The sequence below is a fragment of the Mercenaria mercenaria genome, chromosome 2, assembly GCF_021730395.1.
Source record: "Mercenaria mercenaria strain notata chromosome 2, MADL_Memer_1, whole genome shotgun sequence".
Taxonomy (NCBI): Eukaryota; Metazoa; Mollusca; class Bivalvia; order Venerida; family Veneridae; genus Mercenaria; species Mercenaria mercenaria.
Window position 1 is genome coordinate 63,273,154 of NC_069362.1, and position 22,746 is coordinate 63,295,899.

Consider the following 22,746-nt stretch of genomic DNA (forward strand, 5'->3'; position numbering starts at 1 on the left):
CATTTTTACCTACCTTCTTATGAGTGGTAGTATTTTTTCTTGTAGTTTCAAAGTACTGTTAAGAGGAAGTACAGAACTACTTACACCCCTCAGGATGTTACAGATGCATATAACATGGTAAAAGAACACCATCTACCTGTGGAACGTGTTGCCAAACAGTTTGGCATACCATTTACAACATTAAAAGATAGAATAAGAGGAAAAACATCAGTAGATGTCCTTAAGTCTGGTACTCCTCCTCTATTCTCACAAGAACAGGAAGCATTTCTGAGTCAGCACCTTATACAATGGCTGAGATTGGTTTTGGATATACCCGGCAGGAAACAATTAACTTAGCCTCAGATTATGCTGTGCATCTTGGCCTAAGAGAACAAGACAAACCTCTTTCTAAACAGTGGTTTTATAACTTTCTGAACCGATGGCCTAGCATTAAAGTTGTGAAACCTAGATCTTTGGAGATGGCAAGAGCAAGAAGTGCAACCCGCCCGGCTATTGACCAGTACTTCAATGAACTAAACAAAATTCTCACCAAATACAACTTAAAAGATAAACCACATTGCATTTATAATATTGATGAGAAAGGTCTTTCACTTGAACATAAGCCACCAAAAATTGTCACAGGTACTCATTATAAACCACAGGCTGTTACATGTGGAAAGTCGAAAACAGTCACTGTGATTGGTGGAGGAAATGCTGTTGGAAACCAAGTAAATTTTCACATAACGTATTTTTATGTTGCACTATTAATTAAGATATTTTCACTTAAGAATTTGCAAATTTTTAATGCATACTGTTATTTATAGTTAACATACATGAAATACACAATCATATATACATAGATTTTTTAAATTTTGTATTATGTATAATTTTTCCAAACAATTTGTTAGATGCAAAAAATGTAGTTGTTGCAATACTAAATTCTTAATATAACTGACTAATAATAGTTAGGTAATCTATAACTGACTGGTTATAATTAGGTAATCTGTCTATAAATATCATATAAAATGATAAAACAATGTTCATGTTGTTTTATTGATCACCTCCCTTTCATTTTTTATACAGGTGCCGCCCTTTTTCGTATTTCCTGGTGTTAGGATGCTTCCAGGTCTACTTGAAGGCTGTACTTCTGGCACGTCTGGAACAGTATCAGAATCTGGCTGGTCTAACACTGAAGTGTTCACAAAGTATATGACAGAGCATCTAGAGCCACATCTACCCTCTCGGGCTGACGGCAGTAAGGTGCTCGTATTGTATGATGGTCACAGAAGTCATGTTTCCTTGGGGCTGATTGAGTGGGCACAGAAGAATGGTATTGTTTTGTTTGTTCTTCCCCCTCACTGTAGCCATTTACTACAGCCTCTGGACGTAAGTTGTTACGGGCCTTTTGAAATTGCCTGGAATCATGCCTGTCATCAACACCTTCGACAGTCTGGAGGTTGTTTGATTACCAGATTTGATGTGTGCAAGATTGGCTGTAAGGCATACACTTCTTCTCTTTCTGCAAGTAACATCCAGTCCGCCTTCAAACATTGTGGGGTATATCCATTTAACCCAAATGTAGTGCCAGATTCTGCTCTTGCACCTGCTTCAGTTTTTAGACCAGCACCTGATACCACAGAGAACCATGAACAAGAACAGGCCCTGGCTGTTGATGACTGCAATACTGATGCAAGGCTCTTCCTGGAAAAGAGAGGTGGGGAAATTTTGAAACATGTTCCAGTTAAAAAGGTAAGAAATACCTTAAGTAAAGTTGTGAGTGGGAAACCTATTACTGAACAAATTGTCTATGAAAAAATCAAAGAACATGTAAAAAGTAATGCCAAACCAAGTCTGAAAAAAAGCAAACTGCTCCAGGGAAAAGAGTTGTAGCAGCAGATAAAAAGAAAACTAACTTAAAGAAAACACATACCGTCACTGAACCCATTCCGAGTACATCTGGTATTCAGGCAGCCCAGACAGAATACTCTTCCTCTTCTGAATCTGAAGATGACACTGATGTGTGCTGCATTTGTCAAAAATTCCATCCTGAGGAGCTCAAGAATTGCATCAGTCTAACCATAGTCTCTTGGGCATGCTGTGATAAATGCAATGGCTGGGTACACCTTGGATTCTGTTCCCCAGTCAGGGTTATTAGAAGAGGTGACTCCTTCCTGTGTCCAAAGTGCACAGGTACAGAGGAGTAAACTGTAACATTAACATTTGCCATTACATTGTACATAGTGTTCTGTTGTGTTCACATTTATAAAAAAAACTGCTAAAAACCTAAAGAAGTGATAAAACGTTACAAATTTAGTGTTTAGTTACTGTTGGACATGTGTCAAATTTAAACTTTGAAGAAAAAACATGTACTGCCGTATTTTTGGGCAGTGACTGTAGCTTACATCATATCGGCGGAAAGTGATGACGTCATACACATATTACACTAATGTGAGTGCCGCCATATTTGTTTTGATTTGATAAGGATGGAAACCTGTTTTCAGGAAGATATTCAAACAATATAGGTAGGACACTTTGTTGTTTACAGTTTTACAGTTTTTTTTTAATTTATAAGGTTTGTGCTATAAATACCTCCGTTTGTTTGCTTATACCGTCAGAAAGAGATGCCACCGGGATCTTTGAAGTGACCAAATTTCATTTAGATATTACCATCCAGTTACAAAATATGAAATATGGCTATTACACCATGTTATCCTGAAAATGGGTCCTGCTGTGTGCAACAGCCATTGGAAAATCAATTTTATACAGAATAGAGAAGACCAGTTATTTAGTGTGTACATGCCGTGAAAGGACAAGGAAAAAATAGTGTTATTTAACCAAAGTGTTTCTCACGGTAAAAAAATCTAACGACTATATTGTAACATGATTTCGCGATACACACTCTGAATTTCCGACAAAATTGCCTTCCTTTCGGGAAATGTATTGTTAAATGCAATAGGATTTACATCAACTGTTTCCTTTTTATTGAAACAAATTGTTGTTCAAAGGTTTATTTGTCTTAAGGGCCCAAAACGTATATGTATATTGCATGCTAGAGTAGAGCAGTAACCGGATAACTCTTTAACTGATTAGTTAGACGTACAAATTTATTTAGCCTGGTAGGTAAAAGAAGTCGTTCTTTGATTCATATAAAAATCAGGCATGGACATTTCGGAATACTTCTTTAACTTGATATTCTCTCAGTCATTTCATTTTTATATACATTTGCTTTGAAAAAAAGGCAGTGGCTAGAGAACTGGAACTGGTTCCCTAGCCAGAGATCTTATTCGTCCGGAATCGGTTCTCTAGCCAAAGTATGTGCATAGGCTAGGGAACCGGAAGTTTACCTCTAGACAAGTCTGTTAGGGGTTTTCTAGGGGTATGGACCTCAGTTTTTCTAGATATTAAGGGTTGTTCATCAGTATTCACCATAAACTTGGACCCGATTGGTTACATTTTCTTTTGAAACCTGAATAACCGATGAACACCAAATAAATCGAGTCAAGGATATGAACTGGCAGAAAAAAAGATTAAAGATCTTCTTCTTGTCGTTTGCGTTTACCTGTCAGACCAGTAGCCTCGATGAAACTTGTGGTTTGCTGAAGATCCTCAATACCTCCATACAGTTTCTGGTGGATTGAGGTATCTATCGGCCAAGTCACAGCTTGCTCCTGGTCATGCCTTTTACATCTCTGAAGTATATGCTCCACAGTCTGATCTTCTTCACCACATGGACAAGTTGGCATTGATGCCAGTCTGTATTTCTTGTACATGTGAGCATTGAGCTTGTTGTGCCCTGAGCGGAGCCTGACCATCATCACTTGTTCAGACCGTTCAAGGTGATGAAAAGCATCTTCCTTCATCCTTGGTCTTGTTAGTGCCTTGATGATGGTGACTTTCTCCTTGTAACTCACAGGTTCTGTTGGTTGTTCTGACTGAGCTCCTAGCTTAGCCAGTTTGTCTGCCTCTTCATTGTCAAGTCCACAATGGGATGGAATCCACTGAAGTGCTACTTTGCAGGTTATACTCAGGCTCTGCGTTCTCCTGGCTAGCTGCGGAGCTTTATTGTTGATCAGAGCTTCCATGACAGACAGTGCATCTGTGAGAAAGACGACTAAGGAGCTTTCTTCTGCCGAGTCTTCAACCATTGAGACGGCCTTCATGAGTGCTTCAGTCTCTGCCTTGTAATTGCTGCAGTGTTTTCCTGTGGCTGCATGTAGTGTTTCTCTCTTGCCAGATGGGTATTGAATAAAAACTCCTGCTCCTCCATCTTTGACGGCGCATGTGGCTGATCCGTCTGTATAGACATGAGTCCATAATTCTTGAGGATAGTCTTCATTGATCATAGCAAGTGTGAGGCTGTTCCGAATGCCTTCATCCTCTTGCTTCCTGCGGTCAAGACGAGGAACAGCAAGTCTCACAGTCACTGAGGACAGATCATTCGCTAGTGGGTTTATGATGTCTTCACTACCTAGGGGAGTCGTTGGTATGCTCAGCTCAGTTTTGAACTATCGGTTGAGTTTCTTTGCCTCATGTACGAAGCTGCTACGTTTGAGCCGATTCTTTGTGTATCCCTCTAGCTTAATTGGCTTTCATGGGATGGTCTTGAAAAGACCTGAACTTCTCTGCTTGAAGCAGAACCTTTGCATGTCTTCTGTCTTGTAACGGCTGTGTGCCTGTTAGCTTCTCCATGAAGGCGATTGGTGTAGACTTTGTAGCACCTGTCATGATCTGCAATGCTTGGCTCTGAACCTTGTCTAAAGCCTGTTGGTTAGTTTTGGCAGTAGTGGACCAGGCAGTTGAGCTATACTCTAAATGGGGTCTCACTGTTCCCTGATATACTGTCTTGAGTATTTGCTCATTTGCTCCCCACATTGTTCCAGCAAGTTTGCGCATCATGGTAAGCTTCCTACGGGCCTTCCCTTCTGCTTGACTAATGTGGGGCTTCCAGGTTAGCCGTTTGTCAAAGGTCACTCCAAGGTATTTTGCCTTGTCTGCTTCAATCAGCGAAGTATTTCCCATCTTGATTTTACCCGCCCTCTGCTTTGACGACAGGGAGAATAGTGTGGTGGACGATTTCTCTGTATTGATCGATACACACCAATCTTCAGCCCAAGCTGAAAGCTTGTTGATGGCTTCTTGCATCCTGTATGTGGCTGTAGTGGCATGTTCTTCCTTACACCATAACACCAGATCGTCAGCGTAAAGAGCAGCCTTAACTCCTTTCGGTAGTTCAGACACCAGATCATTGATGAAAAGCAAGAAGAGTGTAGGGGATAAGACTCCGCCTTGTGTAGAGATACAGATCTGTACTTCTAGACAAGCCTGTTAGCATCAAATTCTAGAGGTACGGATCCGTACCCCTAGACACTTCCTTTCAGCAAGCCTAGGCTTGCATTTATCTGAATTTACTGTGTCTCCAAAAGTGTACTTGCTTCATACTGTCTTCCATCCGCATCAGCCTGAAAGGTTGATAGGGATTGGTTTTTCTTCTTGGTATGTTCCTCCTTCTCTTTGCATGTTGTGGATTGAAGGAGGGACCCCCAGTAACTGTGGGTGAACTCTGTCGAGACTCAGAGCCCGGCACTGAATCCCCCTGGAGGGACCTCAGAGATTCAGCACCACGTTGTTGAATGCAGGATGGCTGTGTAGACATAGCGATATTGCATGGTGCTGTGGTTCGTTAAGAGAGTGCCAATGGCCCAGCACCTCTGTCTTCAACTCTCTAGGTTTCTTTCGGGGTTACCTCACCCTTAGTTTTGAGTTAAAACCCTATCCTGGGAACACAGGAGCTATTTGTCCCATAGCTGGGGGTCTGTTCATAGGCATCAGGGCGTGTCCACACACCGGTGGGCCTGGCATGCCACATGTCTTGGGGCAGACCTCCTCCGAGTCCCCTGCAGTTCTGCCGGAGGCCGCAAGGTGCTCAGTTACCGTGTGGCGCCAACTCGGAGGCACTGCAAAAGGGCTTGTCTGCAGAGAGGCTATGTACTGGCAGGGAAGACTTACGCACTCGGCTCCTTTTTCACCAGAAGGCTAGCCAGCGGTGGAGGCTGAAAGCGGAAGGTGACAAGCACACAACACACAGCACACCACACTTGACGCATCAGCAGACCAATTAAAAGATTAAAGATTAACTGGGAAGAAGATATCATTGCTCCAGAGATTAAACAAAATAATGTTTAATTATGTTGTGAAAAAAAACCTAATTTTTAATAATAATTAACCCTTAGGGTATTTATGTTTTCCACACATTTGGTAGCCATTACTTAGATACAAGGGACGTTTTCACAAACAGTTTCTTTTACTTAATGTCGATTAATGGATTATTAAATGATCAGTATTCAGTTCCGTGCCGATTATCATTATATCTTGTTAAATAACAAAATGAATAGGTGCATATTATTATGCCTAATTTTTTTGTTTATATCATACCAATATGGCGGACAGTATGTGGCGATGACACTTTTTCGACATGGTAAACTCAGATAAATGCGAGGGCTTGACTTGCTGAAATGGCAAGATAAATAAAGTTAGTAATATGCATGATACTTACCAAAAGAAACAATGTGAATTTCGGTAGCTTTTATGCTTAGAAATAAACTTCCTGTTCCTAGCCTATGCACGTACTTTCATTTTAGAGACCCCTAGCTCCAAGGTCAAGGTCACCTTTGGAGATTTTTGGAATTTTTTTGTCTGGTCTGTAACTTTTTTATGCATTGGTTTATATTAAAAAATTTAGCATATATATTCACCATTTCTAGACATTGTGTCATGTACAAAGGTCAAAGTCACAGTCACCCAAGTTGATTTTCTTTTTTTGTACATGAAATTACCTCCCTTTTAAATGATGAAGTACAATACATGTGTTTTTATATCAGTTTTCCCACTAATTATGTCTCCCACCACACAATGGTGTGGGAGACATATTGATTTACTCCTCTCTGTGTGTCTTTGTGTCTGTCACAAATCTTGTCCACTCTCTAAGTCGAACATTTCTCATCCGATCTTCACCAAACTTGAACAAAATGTGTTTGCCAATAAGTCCTCGGCCAAGTTTGATAACTAGCCAAATCGGCCCAGGCACTTTGGTATTATGGCCCTTGAAACTTGATTTTGATAATCAAGGCACTGAAAGTCTGATAAGGCAGTTGAGGTCTTGCTGCATGGTTGACTCATAAACTACTATTCAGATGATTAGGCAGTTGTGGGAGACATTCGCTTTTCTCAAAAGCAGCTCTAGGTTGAAAATGAAATTATGTTTTAAGTAAGATGATATTGATAGATATAAAAAGCTATTAACAATTGTAGACTTGTAGAATGCAAACCTGGGCACAAGTTATAACTTAACGGTTTATATAGCTAAATGTAGCATTACTATGGTTGCAATGTAGGTTCAAAAACAAGTTTTTTTAGTACCATATGTCATGCATTTCATTTATTTATTAACTACCTCCCTTTAATATATAAAATATTTCATTATATTTTTCCTTATCAATTTAAAAATAAAATCAAAATACAGATATCAGCATTTGAAAGCATTCACCAAGTATAGTTTTCCTGACATTTTCAAACTTCAGAATGTCTTCATGAGTTTTATGATATATAGTTATGATTAATATACATTGTTAGTATGTTGCCCTATTACCTAGAAGTTCAAGATGTTGTATTGTCATGCAGTATATTTTGTGAAAAATGTCCCTAGGTGGGGGACGTTGGTAACTCTGTTACAATTTCTTGTTTTCCCTGGGACTGCGTAGGCTATAATCACATCATATGTCAAGGTCACAGCTCGAGGTTAAAGGTTTTAAAATCAATTGCTGGGCAAAAGCTGTGTTCTTTATAGATAGATTTTAGAATTACTTGACAGTAATGTTTCCCATGCCAGGAAAAAGTGTGACATAAATGAGCCAGGTCCCAAATGTTCATTTCAGTAGACTTGCATTTTCACTAGCAAAATCTCTTATGAATTTTCTGGTTTACTAGTTGTTTATCTACTTGAAAGTTGTTGAATATTTCAGGAGATGGAGCTCCCAGCCAACAATGCGGATTACCGGGAACAAGACTATTGGGATACAAGGTACCAGACTGAAGAAAAATATGACTGGTTCTCAGCTTATTCATCTTTTCGCAATCTCCTCAAAAATGACATAAAGTCTGAAGACAAAATTCTTATGTTAGGTATGTAGTTCAAGTTTTTAAGAAAAGGAGCAGTTTATGTCAACAGATCTTACTCAGCACAAAAGTTAGACTGAATTCCTCAAATATTGGATTATTTTCAGATATTTTGTAATTTATTAGTATTTAAGATACATTGTACTACAAACTAAGCAAGAGCTGTTATGAAAGTATTAAAAATTAAATGATACCCACTGTATGTTCTGTTTTTGCAATCCTATATTAAATATATTTGATAATATTTGTAATATATTCTAGAACTGTTGTATGTCTCTTTGAATAAAGTTATAATAATAATAATAATAATAATGATAATAATAATAATATCTGTCATGTGTTTATGAATCTGATAGAAATATCCGTCCCGAGGGCACCTGCACATTGGGCGGTAACGAGGCTAGCTGAGTTACCGCCCATACGCAGGTGGCCGAGGGACGGATATTTCTATACGATGCGTAAACACATGAGTGATATTTTTCTTGCATATCGTGTACATATAAGCTTTTTACTCTGACAGATAATTTTACTTGCATACATATTTTACAAATTATAGAATAAATAAAGCTTTCTTTTTAGGACTCTTTCTTATAGTAGAGTATGTATACAAAGCACGGGAAATTAAAGTCCGTAAACAGAAGTGACGTCATGACGTTTCAGTGACGCACAATAACAAAGTTCCACTTTAGTTTTATCGTTTGTAGCGTAACGGTATGTTCTTACCATAAAATAACGTATTTTGAATCGAGAAATATACTATAAGGAACGGAGAGAAACTATCAAGGTACCTGATTTTTTCATATAAACAATATATCAATGCATGGATCACTAGTTGTCATTAACAGCACGAGAGTCATCTGGCATGGGGGTGCCAGATGGGTTTTGCCGGCATGGGTTAAATCACCGGAAACGCCAGTCCGGTGTGCAAGAATTATTATTATTATTTATCCCCCCGCCAAAGGCGAAGGGGATATTAGAAATGCTCTCCGTCCGTGCGTGTGTGCGTGCGTGCGTGCGTCCGCAACGATCTTTGTCCGGAGCATAACTCCAAAAGTACTGGAGGGATTTTCTTCAAACTTCATACACTGATAGAACACATTGGGAGGAAGTGCAGTGTGCAAGAACAATAACTCTACCTTGCCTATTTTTTGAGTTATTCCCCTTTATCATATTTTCTTAAAATATTTTGTCCGGAGCATAACTCCAAAAGTACTGGAGGGATTTTTTTCAAACTTCATACACTGATAGAACACATTGGGAGGAAGTGCAGTGTGCAAGAACAATAACTCTACCTTGCCTATTGTTTGAGTTATTCCCCTTTATCATATTTTCTTAAAAAAAAATTGTCCGGAGCATATCTTCTTCATGCATGGAAGGATTTTGATATATCTTGGCACAAATGTTTACCACCACGAGGCGGAGTGTCATGCACAAGAACCAGGTCCCTAGGTCGAAGGTCTAGGTCACACTTAGAGGTCAAAGGATACAAGAATAAAAACCTTTTCCGGAGCATTTCTTCTTCATGCATAGAGGGATTTTGATATAACTTGGCACAAATGTTCACCACCATGAGACAGAGTGTCATGCGCAAGATCCAGGTCACTAGGCCTAAGGTCAAGGTCACACTTAGAGGCCAAAGGTCAGATACAAGAATGACTTTGTCCGAAGCATTTCTTCTTTATGCATGGAGGGATTTTGATGTAACTTGGCACAATTATACACCATCATGAGATGAAGTGTCATGTGCAGTTCCCTTCTTTAGAATTACTTCCCTTTATTGTTACTTTAAATAGCTTTTATTGTAACTTTTTCATTACTAGTTGTAGGGAAAAATCGAGACCACTTTTCTGTAGTACAACAAGCGTGCTAAATCCAATTTTGAGGTGTATTTTGACCAATCTCTACCTGATAAAGATTTTTGTGTGGACTTGCAATTTTTTTTTTTTTTTTTTTTTTTTTTTTTTAAAGGTTAACTTCCCTTAGTTGTTACTATAAATAACTTATATTGTAACATTTTTATAATTGACCCTAGGGAAAAAACAAGACCACTTTTCTGTGGTACAACATAGATGTTTCTCTCCAATTTTAGGTGTATTTTATTATATATAAGGTATCTCTACCTGGTAAGGAGTTTTTTTGTGGACTTTAAAAAACAAAAGACTTACAATGATTACTAAACAACCACAAAATTAACATTCCATTTGCAAATACAGCTGCTAGAGTAAAGAAATTCGCTTTGACGGGCATATATTGTGACATTCTGGCACTCTTGTTCCTTGTTAGCTTCCATTTTTTCTTTTGACAGTAACCATATAGAAAAACATCATAGCTATACTGTTCATGAAAATTAATAAAATTTAGCAGTAAACCACCTCACTACTGACTTATTCTTTCTTCCACATGTTAAAACCCCTGATGCGGACCACAACTAAACAGTTCTTCAAAGCTTTCCCCAAAATTAATACTTTCAGACACTAACTGCCCAGGAACTTTAGCCTTCAATTATAATATGCTCGGCGGGGGGATTAGCCATGTGTAACATGGCTCTTGTTATTATTATTATAATATTTATATATGATGATCATAGCACTTATTTCTTCACATTTAAGGTTGTGGTAACAGTACTTTGAGTGAGGAGATGTACAAAGATGGCTTCAAACACATCACGAACATTGACTTCTCCCCTGTTGTAATACAAAAAATGGCCGACAAACATTCAGATTTACAAGAAATGTCATGGCTTGTTATGGATATTTGTGATCTCAGATTTGAACCTTGTTCTTACGATATTGTACTTGAGAAAGGCACTCTTGATGCACTGATGGTACATGAAAAAGATCCCTGGGACACATCAGTGGAGACTTTACAAAAAATTGACAGCATTTTACAACAGGTTAGTGTACAAATGTGTTTAAATACCCTGCTCAAGTCATTGATTCATTTTGAAAAAAATTCACTTTAGGACAGACTGCAGACACAGCAGGTTGTCTTTCATTTGTAATTTTTCATCTGTAATGCAGTGATTTGCTAACCTTTGCCCTGCTAAATTTCGAAAATGGACTGATCCATCATACAGTTTCGGCAGTACCACTTCTTGTTCAAAGGGGTGTTCACTGAAATAATACTGACTGAATAGCGAACAGCGCAGACCATTATCAGCCTGCATGGATGTGAAGGCTGATCTTGGTCTGCACTGGTCGCATAGGCAGAATCACTTGCTGCCAGCAGGCTAAAGGTTAATCAGGTCTGTGCTGCTCACCAGAATAAATATGATAAAGTTAACACATTTTCCTTTGGTATATGTAACACGGTTTTCTAATTATGTTAAAGATTCTTAACAGACAAGTTCAAAATCAGTTAAGAGGCCGGTACTGGTTCTTCCCAGGAAAGATGACTTCGCGTGTATTGGTGCCATACACCGGGCAAGTTAAAGAACCAGACTGTCAATTTGCAAAGAGCTAGGCTAAGTTACATGTAGCTGGATAGGCCTGTATCTAACACCATTTCTGTCTCTCTGTTCTGGGGGCTTTGCCTTACATTGTCCCTCTGGTCAAGTTGCTCTGTGTCTATACTAGTAGAGGAATTTGACGCCCTGAGTGGCTGCCTTTGCGCTATGTAAAGCACCATTGAACATGTTTATCATGAAAAGGGTGCTGTGTAAATCTGCTATAATATATTAATTATGTCTGAGACATATTGTTTTTGCCCTGTCCGTCCGTCCGTCCGTCCATACGTCACACTTCATTTCCGAGCAATAACTGGAGAACCATTTGACCTAGAACCTTCAAACTTCATAGGGTTGTAGGGCTGCTGGAGTAGACGACCCCTATTGTTTTTGGGGTCACTCCATCAAAGGTCAAGGTCACAGGGGCCCGAACATTGGAAACCATTTCCGGTCAGTAACTTGAGAACCACTTGACCCAGAATGTTGAAACTTCATAGGATGATTGATCATGAAGAGTAGATGACTCCTATTGATTTTGGGGTCACTCCATCAAAGGTCAAGGTCACAGGGGCCTGAACATGGAAAACCATTTCCGATCAATAACTAGAGAACCACTTGACCCAGAATATTGAAACTTCATAGGATGATTGTACATGCAAAGAAGATGACCCCTATCGATTCTGGGGTCACTCGATTAAAGGTCAAGGTCACAGGGGCCCGAACATTGAAAACCATTTCCAGTCAGTAACTTGAGAACCACTTGACCCAGAATGTTGAAACTTCATAGGATGATTGATCATGAAGAGTAGATGACTCCTATTGATTTTGGGGTCACTCTGTCAAAGGTCAAGGTCACAGGGGCCTGAACATGGAAAACCATTTCCGATCAATAACTAGAGAACCACTTGACCCAGAATGTTGAAACTTCATAGGATGATTGTACATGTAAAGTAGATGACCCCTATTGATTTTGGGGTCACTCCATTAAAGGTCAAGGTCACAGGGGCCTGAACATTGAAAACCATTTCCAGTCAGTAACTTGAGAACCACTTGACCCAGAATGTTGAAACTTAATAGGGTGATTGGTCATGCAGAGTAGATGACCCCTAACGATTTTGGGGTCACTCTGTGAAAGGTCAAGGTCACAGGGGCCTGAACATTGAAAACCATTTTCGGTCAGTAACTTAAGAACCACTTGACCCAGAATGATGAAACGTCATAGGATGATTGGTCATGCAGGGTAGATGACCCCTAACGATTTTAGGGTCACTCTGTTAAAGGTCAAGGCCACAGGGGCCTGAACATGGAAAACCATTTCCAATCAATAACTTTAGAACCTCTTGACCCAGAATGTTGAAACTTCATATGATGATTGTTCATGCAGAGTAGATGACCCCTATTTATTTTGAGGTCACTTGATCAAAGGTCAAGGTCACAGAAGCGTGAACAGTGACTTGAGAACCACTAGGCCAAGAGTGTTGAAATTTAGCGGGATGATTGGACATGCCAAGTAGATGATCCCTATTGCAGCCAACCATCAGTGTCTCTTTAACTTTCGCTCCTGACCCCTATTGACTTCTTGCCTATAGGACTTTGCATTGGGGGAGACATGCGCTTTTTTACAAAAGCATTTTCTAGTTTTGTATTATTTTTCAGGTGACCAGTATTTTAAAGCCAGGAGGAAAATTTATCTCAATAACATTTGCTCAGCCTCATTTTAGAAAGCCTTTGTATGCCTGTGATAAATATAACTGGGACGTGAATGTCTCAACATTTGGAAACTCATTCCATTTCTTTTACTTTGTGATGGAAAAAGGGAAGCAACTCAGTGAAAAAGACAGGATAAATGAAAAGGAAAGACAAAAAAGAAAACAGGAGAGAAGTTGTGAGAAAATAGTGTATTTAAAATGTGATGATGAAGAAGAATTTTTATTTGGAATAGATTTATGATGTCAGAAGAGTTATAGTTTCTATTTTAAAATCTCAGGTTATATCTCAAAAATGATGAACTATCATACTCAAGCATCATGAATTACGTTTGATAACTATATTTAATTCACACCCCAAGCAGCTTAACTAACTAGGGAAAGTGCACGTCTACGTATCACTGGGCCCCCCCGAGTTCGATCCTAGGGCAGGCTGTTGTTCTCCATAACAATATGATAGAAGACATTACATCTGAAATTAGTCGTCCTCCGACTCTGATTGACATTTACTTGTGGAGACAGACAAGCTGATACAGAATCCAGTAACATTGTTTAGGTAAATTGCCCATTGTTACATAATTGAAATACTGTTGAAAAACGATGCTAAACCAGAACTATCACTCCATTCAAGTGAAATCAGGAAGGAAATGTTTGGATAACCAATCCTGGTGGCAGGCTCCAAGATCAATCTCAGAATGCAGCATTGTTATTGGTCAATTTCAAAATCAAGCTCAAGCACAACCAATCAGATGCCCGAATTTTGAGACAGTCTCCAACTCAAGTTTTAACTTCAGGCCCTTTTTTATCAGTGCTTGTACAGGCAATAGTTGAATTTGCATCTGATGTTGGTAAGTGAATGAAACCTTTAATAGCTGGGAAAATACTTGAATTTTGAAATGTGCTGCTTGAATTTTACCCAAAACTGCTTTAAAAGCAAGGGCGTAGCGCCCATTACGCAGTTTACGCAACTGCGTAATACTTTTTTGGCTGACTTGACTTTTTTTAAATATGAAATATTGAAGAGCATGTTTTTTTTAAAAAAAAATCAAGTTCATATCAAATGTATTTCATTACACGTATAATTTATAAACATGATATGGTGTAAACGGGTTTGAACTTTGGATTATAGGGATGCATAAAAAATCACCTGATCACAGTAATGCAATGTCTAAAGCTGACAAATTCATGAAAATATGTCAAAATCAAGAAAAAAGTGTTGTTGAGTTTGGCTCGAACGCTTACAGAAACAAAGTGGAGAAAAATAAAAAAGCCTTGACAATAATTGTTAAAACAATAGTTTTGCTGGGAAAACAAAACAAAGCCTTTCGTGGCAAAACAGAAGAAAAAAGTAACTTCAGAGCTTTGATAAATTATCGCGCTGAAGTAGACAGTGATTTGCACGACCATCTAGCAAATTCTCCCAAACATGCACAGCATTTAAGCCCCTCTATTCAAAACGAATTCATACATATATGCGGCAATCAGATTTCGGACTCTATCGTGCACCGTTGCCAAGATGCGAGGTACTTTTCTATTCTTGCAGATGAATCTGCTGATGTCAGCAATACAGAACAGTTTGCTTTTTGTCTGCGTTATATTGAACGTCAGAGTTCCGAGAAGCATGTGCTCCACGAGGATTTTTCTTTCATTTGTTCAGACAACAGAAACAACAGGTGAAACACTACACCAGTTGCTACTAGATGAAATACACAAACACAACCTGAACCCAAACTTTATCGTTGGACAAGGTTACGACGGTGCTGGGAACATGTCCGGTTGTCACCGTGGAGTGCAGGCAAGATTTTCTGCAGAATTTCCAAACGCAAAGTATATTCACTGTCGCAACCACCGTCTAAACTTAGCAATATGTCATGCTTGCAGGGTAGCGTTTGTGCAGTCGATGTTTACCGTTGTTGGGGATGTATTGTTTTTTATCACAAGTTCTCCGAAACGTCTCGGAGTTTATAGCTCTCGTAACGATGACGGAGAAGCCTTAAAGAAGTTCTGCCCAACACGGTGGTCTCAGCATTCGGAAAGCATCACTGCTTTCTATACCCACTTCAAGTCAATTCTAGAAACACTTACTGACCTTCAAGTTGGCATGGACACCAAAACTATGTCCACAGCGTCAAGCCATCAAAAGGCTGTCCTGTCTTTTGACTTTGTTGTCGCTTTGTGTTGCGTCAGCGGTCCCTTAGATACATTGAATCCTTTGACGGATTCAATGCAAGACCCTCAATGTGACTTGGTCAAAGCAACACAGCATGCTAAAGTTCTTCATGGGTTGCTGGCCGAGAGACGCAATGACATGACTTTGGGAAAAGGCTGTCGCCTTGGCAACTGAGCATGACATCAATGTCTGTCAGCCTCGAGTTGCTGCAAGGCAACAACACAGGAATAACATAGCCACAGAAACCCCAAAGGAATATTGGAGGTTGAATATGTTTGTACCATTCATGGATCACCTTTTGTCCCAACTGCACGACAGACTGTGCCTCTCGACTACAAGACTGAACGCTCAGTATCTATTGCCAACAAAACTTCGGCAACTTTCGCCCGAAATGTGGGCCGATATCAAGCAGGAGTATTCTCCGTTCTTAGATTGCCAGGCAATAGATACTGAACTTGATGTCTGGAAGAGAGTTGCAGCAGATTCGCCCATACAAGGCTTGGCAGAGGCAGTTGATGAAACATATCAACTATACCCAAACATACATGTTGTGCTGAAGATCCTCCTGACAATGCCAGTGTCCACGGCCTCTGCTGAAAGATCATTTAGTAGCCTTCGCCGCCTTAAAACTTATCTAAGAAATACGATGACCGAGGAACGGCTGACTGGACTCGCTCTGGTGCATATCCATCGCAATCACCAGATCGATATCGACCAGGTTATACGTGATTTCGATGTGTCTGGGCATCGACGAATCGCACTGGTTTTTGATAATTGAGGCAATAACAAAATCAGAAGCATGCAGAGAAAGCAAAGAAAAATACTTCTGTCTACATAAAACCGTATAAAATTGAATAAAAATACAAAACTAATAAAAATACACAAAAAAAATAAAATAAATAAAAACAACACTAAAAAAACAATAAAAAAAAACGTCGCGGGGACATCTATGAGACCTATTGGAGAGGTCGAAACGTATTTTTTCCTACAATAGGAGAGATCGTGTTTGTATACAAATCCGTTGTATATTCTATTTTTAGAACTGATAAGACAAAGATCGGTGGGCAGACGCCGAGCGTCCATGTTTTTTTTTTTTTTTTGTTAAAAGTGATGTTTTTCTAACAACTTAAACTTTCTTAAAACACAAACGATGTCAATATTTTTTTATTTTTTTTTTGATCAGTGGAAAGAATATAAAACAAGCAATTTATTGATAACTTTTATATATTAAATTGAAAATTCCGATCCCATACACAAACGATGTAAAAACATTTTGTTTTGCCCACCGCCAGATAAACATGTATTGATGCGTGACGTCAGGGCGATCTCTCCTATTGTACTTTAATCATTTCCTTTTTTGACAACATTTAATTATATCTCGCTATTTGCGTTTCTTAAAATGCACCAGAATGCGTCTTTTCATGTTCTTTTTTTCAAAATTTCCCGGGGGAGGCACCCCGGACCCCCACCTGTGGGAGGAGGACACCCCCTCCCACACTCTCCCCTCTCGGCACTTCGTGCCTCGTACTGCGTACATTTTTCAAAATCCTGGCTACGCCCCTGAAAAGTGTTGTGTCAGTTAATTGCTTTGTGGAAAGAATAACTGTTGTTTTTTTTTAAGAAAAAAAAAGAAACCATGAATATAAATTGTAAAAAATATGGTATTTGGCCATGAAAATAAATTGTAAAAAAAATATAGTATTTGGTCTCTAATACTAGTATAGCCATAGTATGCCATGATAGCAGACGGTCATAGACCACATTTTATCAAGATAGAGTGCACCATAGAGTGCAATTTCTATTGTAACACCATTTCAAATGTAGTAATAAACTTATGAGTAGGAAAAGTGTTTGTATTCCAGTAGATAACATTGAAGACTATAAAAATCAAAGCTTACAGAAGCTTGTGTATTAATTTTATTCTTCATGTGACATAATATCATAAATGTCTGAAATGGAATAAAACTTGGAAAATACCAAGCACCAACAGAGTCGTGCAACAAGTGACAACATTTATATTGATATTAGATGTCTGAGTAGTCAGTACTTACGATATTGAATAAATAACGGGATATTTTGGAATCCAGTTCATGTTGCGCTCGTCCCATGTGGTTCTTGACAACCTGTTTGTAGACACAATGCATGATTGTAAGAGGTGACTGCTCGTGACTGAACACTTTGTTTAATTGTATCTCTGTGATTCCAGCAGTTATTAAAGTTTTAATTCCATCCATACCTCTTATTTTTATGTAAATAAGATGTGAAACCAAAAGTCCTGTTTGACACCATATAACCTGTACTTGCTCAAATTGACCCAAACCAAATCATATCATCTTCCATTGCATCCCATTTAATCGTGAGACATGGCTATATTATATATTTCTGCAAATAGATCACAATTTCATGTCTGATATTGATCATCCTTGCATCATTCTTGAAGCAAAGGTACAAGGCCCACCTATTTAAAAATTTAACCTATGAATTTGAACAATTATACATAAAAATTACATAAAGATCTTGAAAAAAAAATTGTCCCCCCCACCTCCCTCCCCTCTTCCTTTGGGGGAGACATATTGTTTTGCCCTGTCCGTCCATCCATCACACTTAATTTCCAATCAATAACTGCAGAACCATTTGACCTAGAACCTTCAAACTTCATAGGGTGGCAGGGCTTATGGAGTAGACAACCCCTATTGATTTTAGGGTCACTCTGTTAAAGGTCAAGGTCACTGGGGCCAGAACATGGAAAACCATTTCCGATCAATAACTTTAGAGCCACTTGACCCAGAATGTTGAAACTTCATAGGATGATTGGACATGCAGAGTAGATGACCCCTATTGATTTTGGGGTCACTCTGTTAAAGGTCACAGGGACCAGAACATGGAAAACCATTTCCTATCAATAACTTGAGAACTACTTTACCCAGAATGTTAAAACTTCATAGGATGATTGGACATGCAGAGTAGATAACTCCTATTGGTTTTGGGGTCACTATTAAAGGTCATGGTCACAGGCAGGGGCCAGAACATGGAGATCCATTTTGGAACCATTTGACCTGGAACCTTCAAATTTCGTAGGGTGATGGGACTTACAGAGTAGATGACCCCTTTTGTTTTTAGGGTCACTCCATCAAAGGTCAAGGTCACAGGGGTCATCCGTCCATCACACTTCATTTTCGATCAATAACTGGAGAACCATTTGACCTAGAAACTTCAAACTTCATAAGATGATACGGCTTACAGAGTAAATGACCCCTATTATTTTTGGGGTTACTAGATTAAAGGTCAAGGTCATAGGGACCTGAACATGGAAAACCGTTTTTGATCAATAAGTGGAGAACCACTTGACTCAGAATGTTGAAACTTCATAGGATGATTGGACATCACTTGATCAAAGGTCAAGGTCACATGGAAAACGGTTTCCGATTAAAAACTTGAGAACCATTTGACTTAGAACCTTCAAACTTCCTAGGGTGATAGGCCTTACAGAGTAGACGAACCTTATCATTGTTTGGGTCACTTGAGGTAAGGTCAAGGTCACAGGAGCCTGGACATGGAAAACCGTCTCCAATCCATAACTCGAGAACCACTAGGCCCAGAATGTTGAAACTAAGTAAGATGATTGGACAATCCGAGTAGATGATCCCTATTGCAGCCAACCATCATTGTCTCTTTGACTTTCGCCCCTGTCCCCTATTGACTTCTTGCCTATTACTACTATGCATTGGGGGAGATATTCGCTTTTCTACAAAAGCATCTTCTAGTTTATTTTTTTATGAAACCTGCTTGCAATGACATGGATCTATCTGCATATTACGAAGACAGGGTAAATGCATCAGGAAACAGGGTCACTTGGTCAAAACAGTTGTATCATCATGATTTTTTTTTTGTAACCAGTGGAAGTAATTTGTAAAGAAGCCTTCATGCATTGACGCTTTTTCTGATAAGTAGGTAAATCCTTTTGAAAACTGCCACAGTGTAAAATAATCAGACTTATTTAAATTCTTCATGTTATTCATATGCAGAAATCCTGATTACACCATTATCTCAGTAAACAGTGATTAAAATATGCAAAAAGATGCACAAATGGGCCTAAGTTGCTCACATGAAGAAGAAATTACCATCTGACCTTGCTTCTAACCATGTTTAATGAACATCCATCACGGTTCACGAGTTTTTTCCCCCTAATTTTAGTTCTAGTGGCCCCTAAAAGGGACCAAATACATGTATCCCCATTTGAACAAGTTTGGGAGATGACGCTGTAGATCAAGTTTGATGAAGATCCAGCCAGCATTTCACGAGAGGAGATCATTTAAAGGTTTTTCCACATTTTTACCTGTAGCGGCTCCTTAAAAGGCCAAACACCCAACTTGGACAGAATTGTCAGAAGAAGACCTTACAGTGTTGCTACAAATCAAGTTTGATGATGATCCATCATGCGGTTCACGAGAAGACGTCATTTAAAGATATTTCTATTTTAAGCTCTAGCGCCCTTTCGGCGATATATGACCATTTTGTGTCGATTCGCCGTAAAACCCAACCATCTCAATTACTCTAAAACCTCATTTGAACAAGTTGGTAGGGGACCATATAATGATGCTCCAGGCCAAGTAGTTCATTAGAAGAAGTTATCTAAAGGTATTTCTATTTTTAGCTCAAGCAGCCCCTAGAAGGGGTCAAGTGCCCCCTGTTGAATAAAGTTGGTTGGGGACCTTACAATGAAGCTACAAATCAAGTTTGAAATCAAGTTTACAAATCAAATCATCATGAGAAAAAAAAAATCGTTTTTCAGCTTTAGTGGCCCCTAAAAGGGGCCAAGGTCCCCTATTTGAACAAACTTTTTAGAGGATCTTATAATGATGCTCCAAACCAGGTATGATGAAGTTCAACCAACCAATTCATGAGAAGATCATTTAAAGGGTTTTCTAGTTTTAGCTCTAGCAGTCACGAAAAGGGGTCAAGTGACCCCAGTTGAACAAGGCTGGTAGAGGACCTTGTAATGATGCGACAAATCAAGTTTGATAAAGATTTATCAAGCGGTTCATGAAAATAAGTCATTTAAAGGCATATCAATTTTTAGCTTTAACGGTCCTTGTAGGGGCCGAACATCTCCATTTGAAAAAAAAATGGGAGAGGACCTTAAAATAATGCCACAGATGAAGGTCAATCAATCGCTTCGTGAGAAGAAGTCGTTTAAAAGTATTTCTATTTTCAGTTCTAGGGGCCAATCGCCCCATTTGAACAGAACAATGAGAGAAACTTATAATAATGCCACAGACCAACTTTGATATGAAGATCCATCAACGACTGCCCCCGTTTGAAATTTAGAAGTGGACCGTATAATGATGCTACAGACCAAATTTGATAAAGGTCCACCCGGCGATTCATGAGAAGAAGTCGTTTAAAAGTATTTCTATTTTTAACTTTAGCGACCCCTAAAAGGGGTCAAGTGCCCAACTTGAACAAACTGTCGAGAGGACCTTACAATGATGCTACAAGCCAAGTTTGATGAAGACCCATCAAGCAGTTCATGGGAAGAAGTCGTTGGAAGGTGTTTCTAGCTTTAGCTCTTGCGGCCCCTAAAAGGGGCAAAAGTGAAGCATTTGAACAAACTTGATAAAGGTCCATGCCAGAATGCTACAGACCAAGTTTGGTGAAATTCTAATAAGTAGTTTCAGTGGAGAAGATGTTGAAGTAAGAATGTTGACGCAAGACGACGGACGACGGACCATAGCTCACCCTGAACAAAGTTCAAGCGCGCTAAACATGTGAAATGAAACATCCTTACAATGACCTAGTTCTACCATATTTACACATTCTAGGTTAATCCAATTGTAAATTTTCAATATAAATTATATAAATAAATAAGCACTGGACAGAATAGATAGATGATTTGTTCACAATTTTACTTTTATACTTTTCTAGCCAATATACACGATATCTAGGTCAATTTTAAAACTGCACCATAAACTAGGTCACTAAAAAAATAGAAAAAGTGGAAACTCCACAGATCGCTTAACACGACAAAAATGAAAATGTTGCAGGCTCGGTTTGATTGAGCCTGTTCATGGACGGTAGTGGAGATGCATGCTACCGTCGAACTCAACATTTACACACGTTACACGTACCAAAAACAATTTAGAGACACCGCAGTTCATACGGCGGTGCACAGGGAATCTTCAACGATACACTAGTCTAGTGTGTAATTCCGTGAAAAGCGGCGTATGGTCCCGAGTAAAAAATAATGGATTTGCCCTTAACGAGAAAACAATGGGCAGAACTAAAGAAACTGGAATTTAGAGGGGGAATTTGAGGTTACGGAGCCTGTATATCACAGAAATTGTCAAAAGACAAAATTAAAAAGCAGGCATCATATCCAAGGGTTGATTATACAATAACCAAAACCTGACCGCTTAGCTCAATAGGGAGAGCGCAGATCTACGGATCGCGAGGTCATGGGTTCGATCGCCGGGCGGGGCGTATGTTCTCCGTGACGATTTGATAAAGGAAATTGTGTCTCAAATCATTCGTCCTCCACCTTTGATTCATGTGGGGAAGTTGGCAGTTACTTGCGGAGAACAGGTTTGTACTGGTACAGAATCCAGGACCACTGGTTAGGTTAACTGCCCGCCGTTACATACATGTAACTGAAATACTGTTGAAAAACGGCGTTAAACCCAAAACAAACAAACAAAACGATACCCAAAACCTTATTAACTCTAGAGGTCGCAGTTTTTACGAATCAACATGAAAACTGGTCAGACAATTTGCCTTCGCAAAATCTATAGTAAGTTTGAAATTGAGTAATCTGTGAAAAAAAATAGGTCACCAGGTCACTTCATAAAAAGCCTTGTTGGCACTTTTGTTTTTTTACCTTATCTACATGAAACTTGGCTATTAGGATTATCTTGAGAAAAAAAATTGAAACTGGATCATCTGGGATCAAAAACATGGTCACTGACAGATCATAAAAAAATTGTAACACTCCATAGACAGTATTTTTTACCTGATCTTTTTGAAACACGGCTACACATGTATATCTATCTTTACAATTGGACAAGTTCGAAACTGAGTCATTCTGAGTTGAAACAAGATCACAGGGTCAAATAGTAGATAATCTGCCACATCTTCTACCTTATTTATTTGAAATATGGTCAAATTGTTTGTTTTAAATCTTTGGCAATTTTGAAAATGGGTCTACTTGAAATTAAGGTCAAAAGAACAATTATTAACACTATTTCCAATGCATTGATGGATTTTTTAATAACTTGCAA

General features: G+C 38.9%; 1 protein-coding gene across 1 annotated transcript; it reads left to right on the plus strand.

The window, feature by feature from the left end:
* Window positions 1–2,892: 2,892 nt before the first annotated feature.
* Window positions 2,893–13,554, plus strand: LOC123564115 (EEF1A lysine methyltransferase 4-like). Its single transcript, XM_045357445.2, has 4 exons — window positions 2,893–2,916; window positions 7,998–8,157; window positions 10,761–11,044; window positions 13,253–13,554. The coding sequence occupies exons 2-4, from the start codon at window positions 8,001–8,003 to the stop codon at window positions 13,544–13,546; spliced, it is 735 nt and encodes a 244-aa protein (XP_045213380.2). The 5' UTR covers window positions 2,893–2,916; window positions 7,998–8,000; the 3' UTR covers window positions 13,547–13,554.
* Window positions 13,555–22,746: the final 9,192 nt, after the last annotated feature.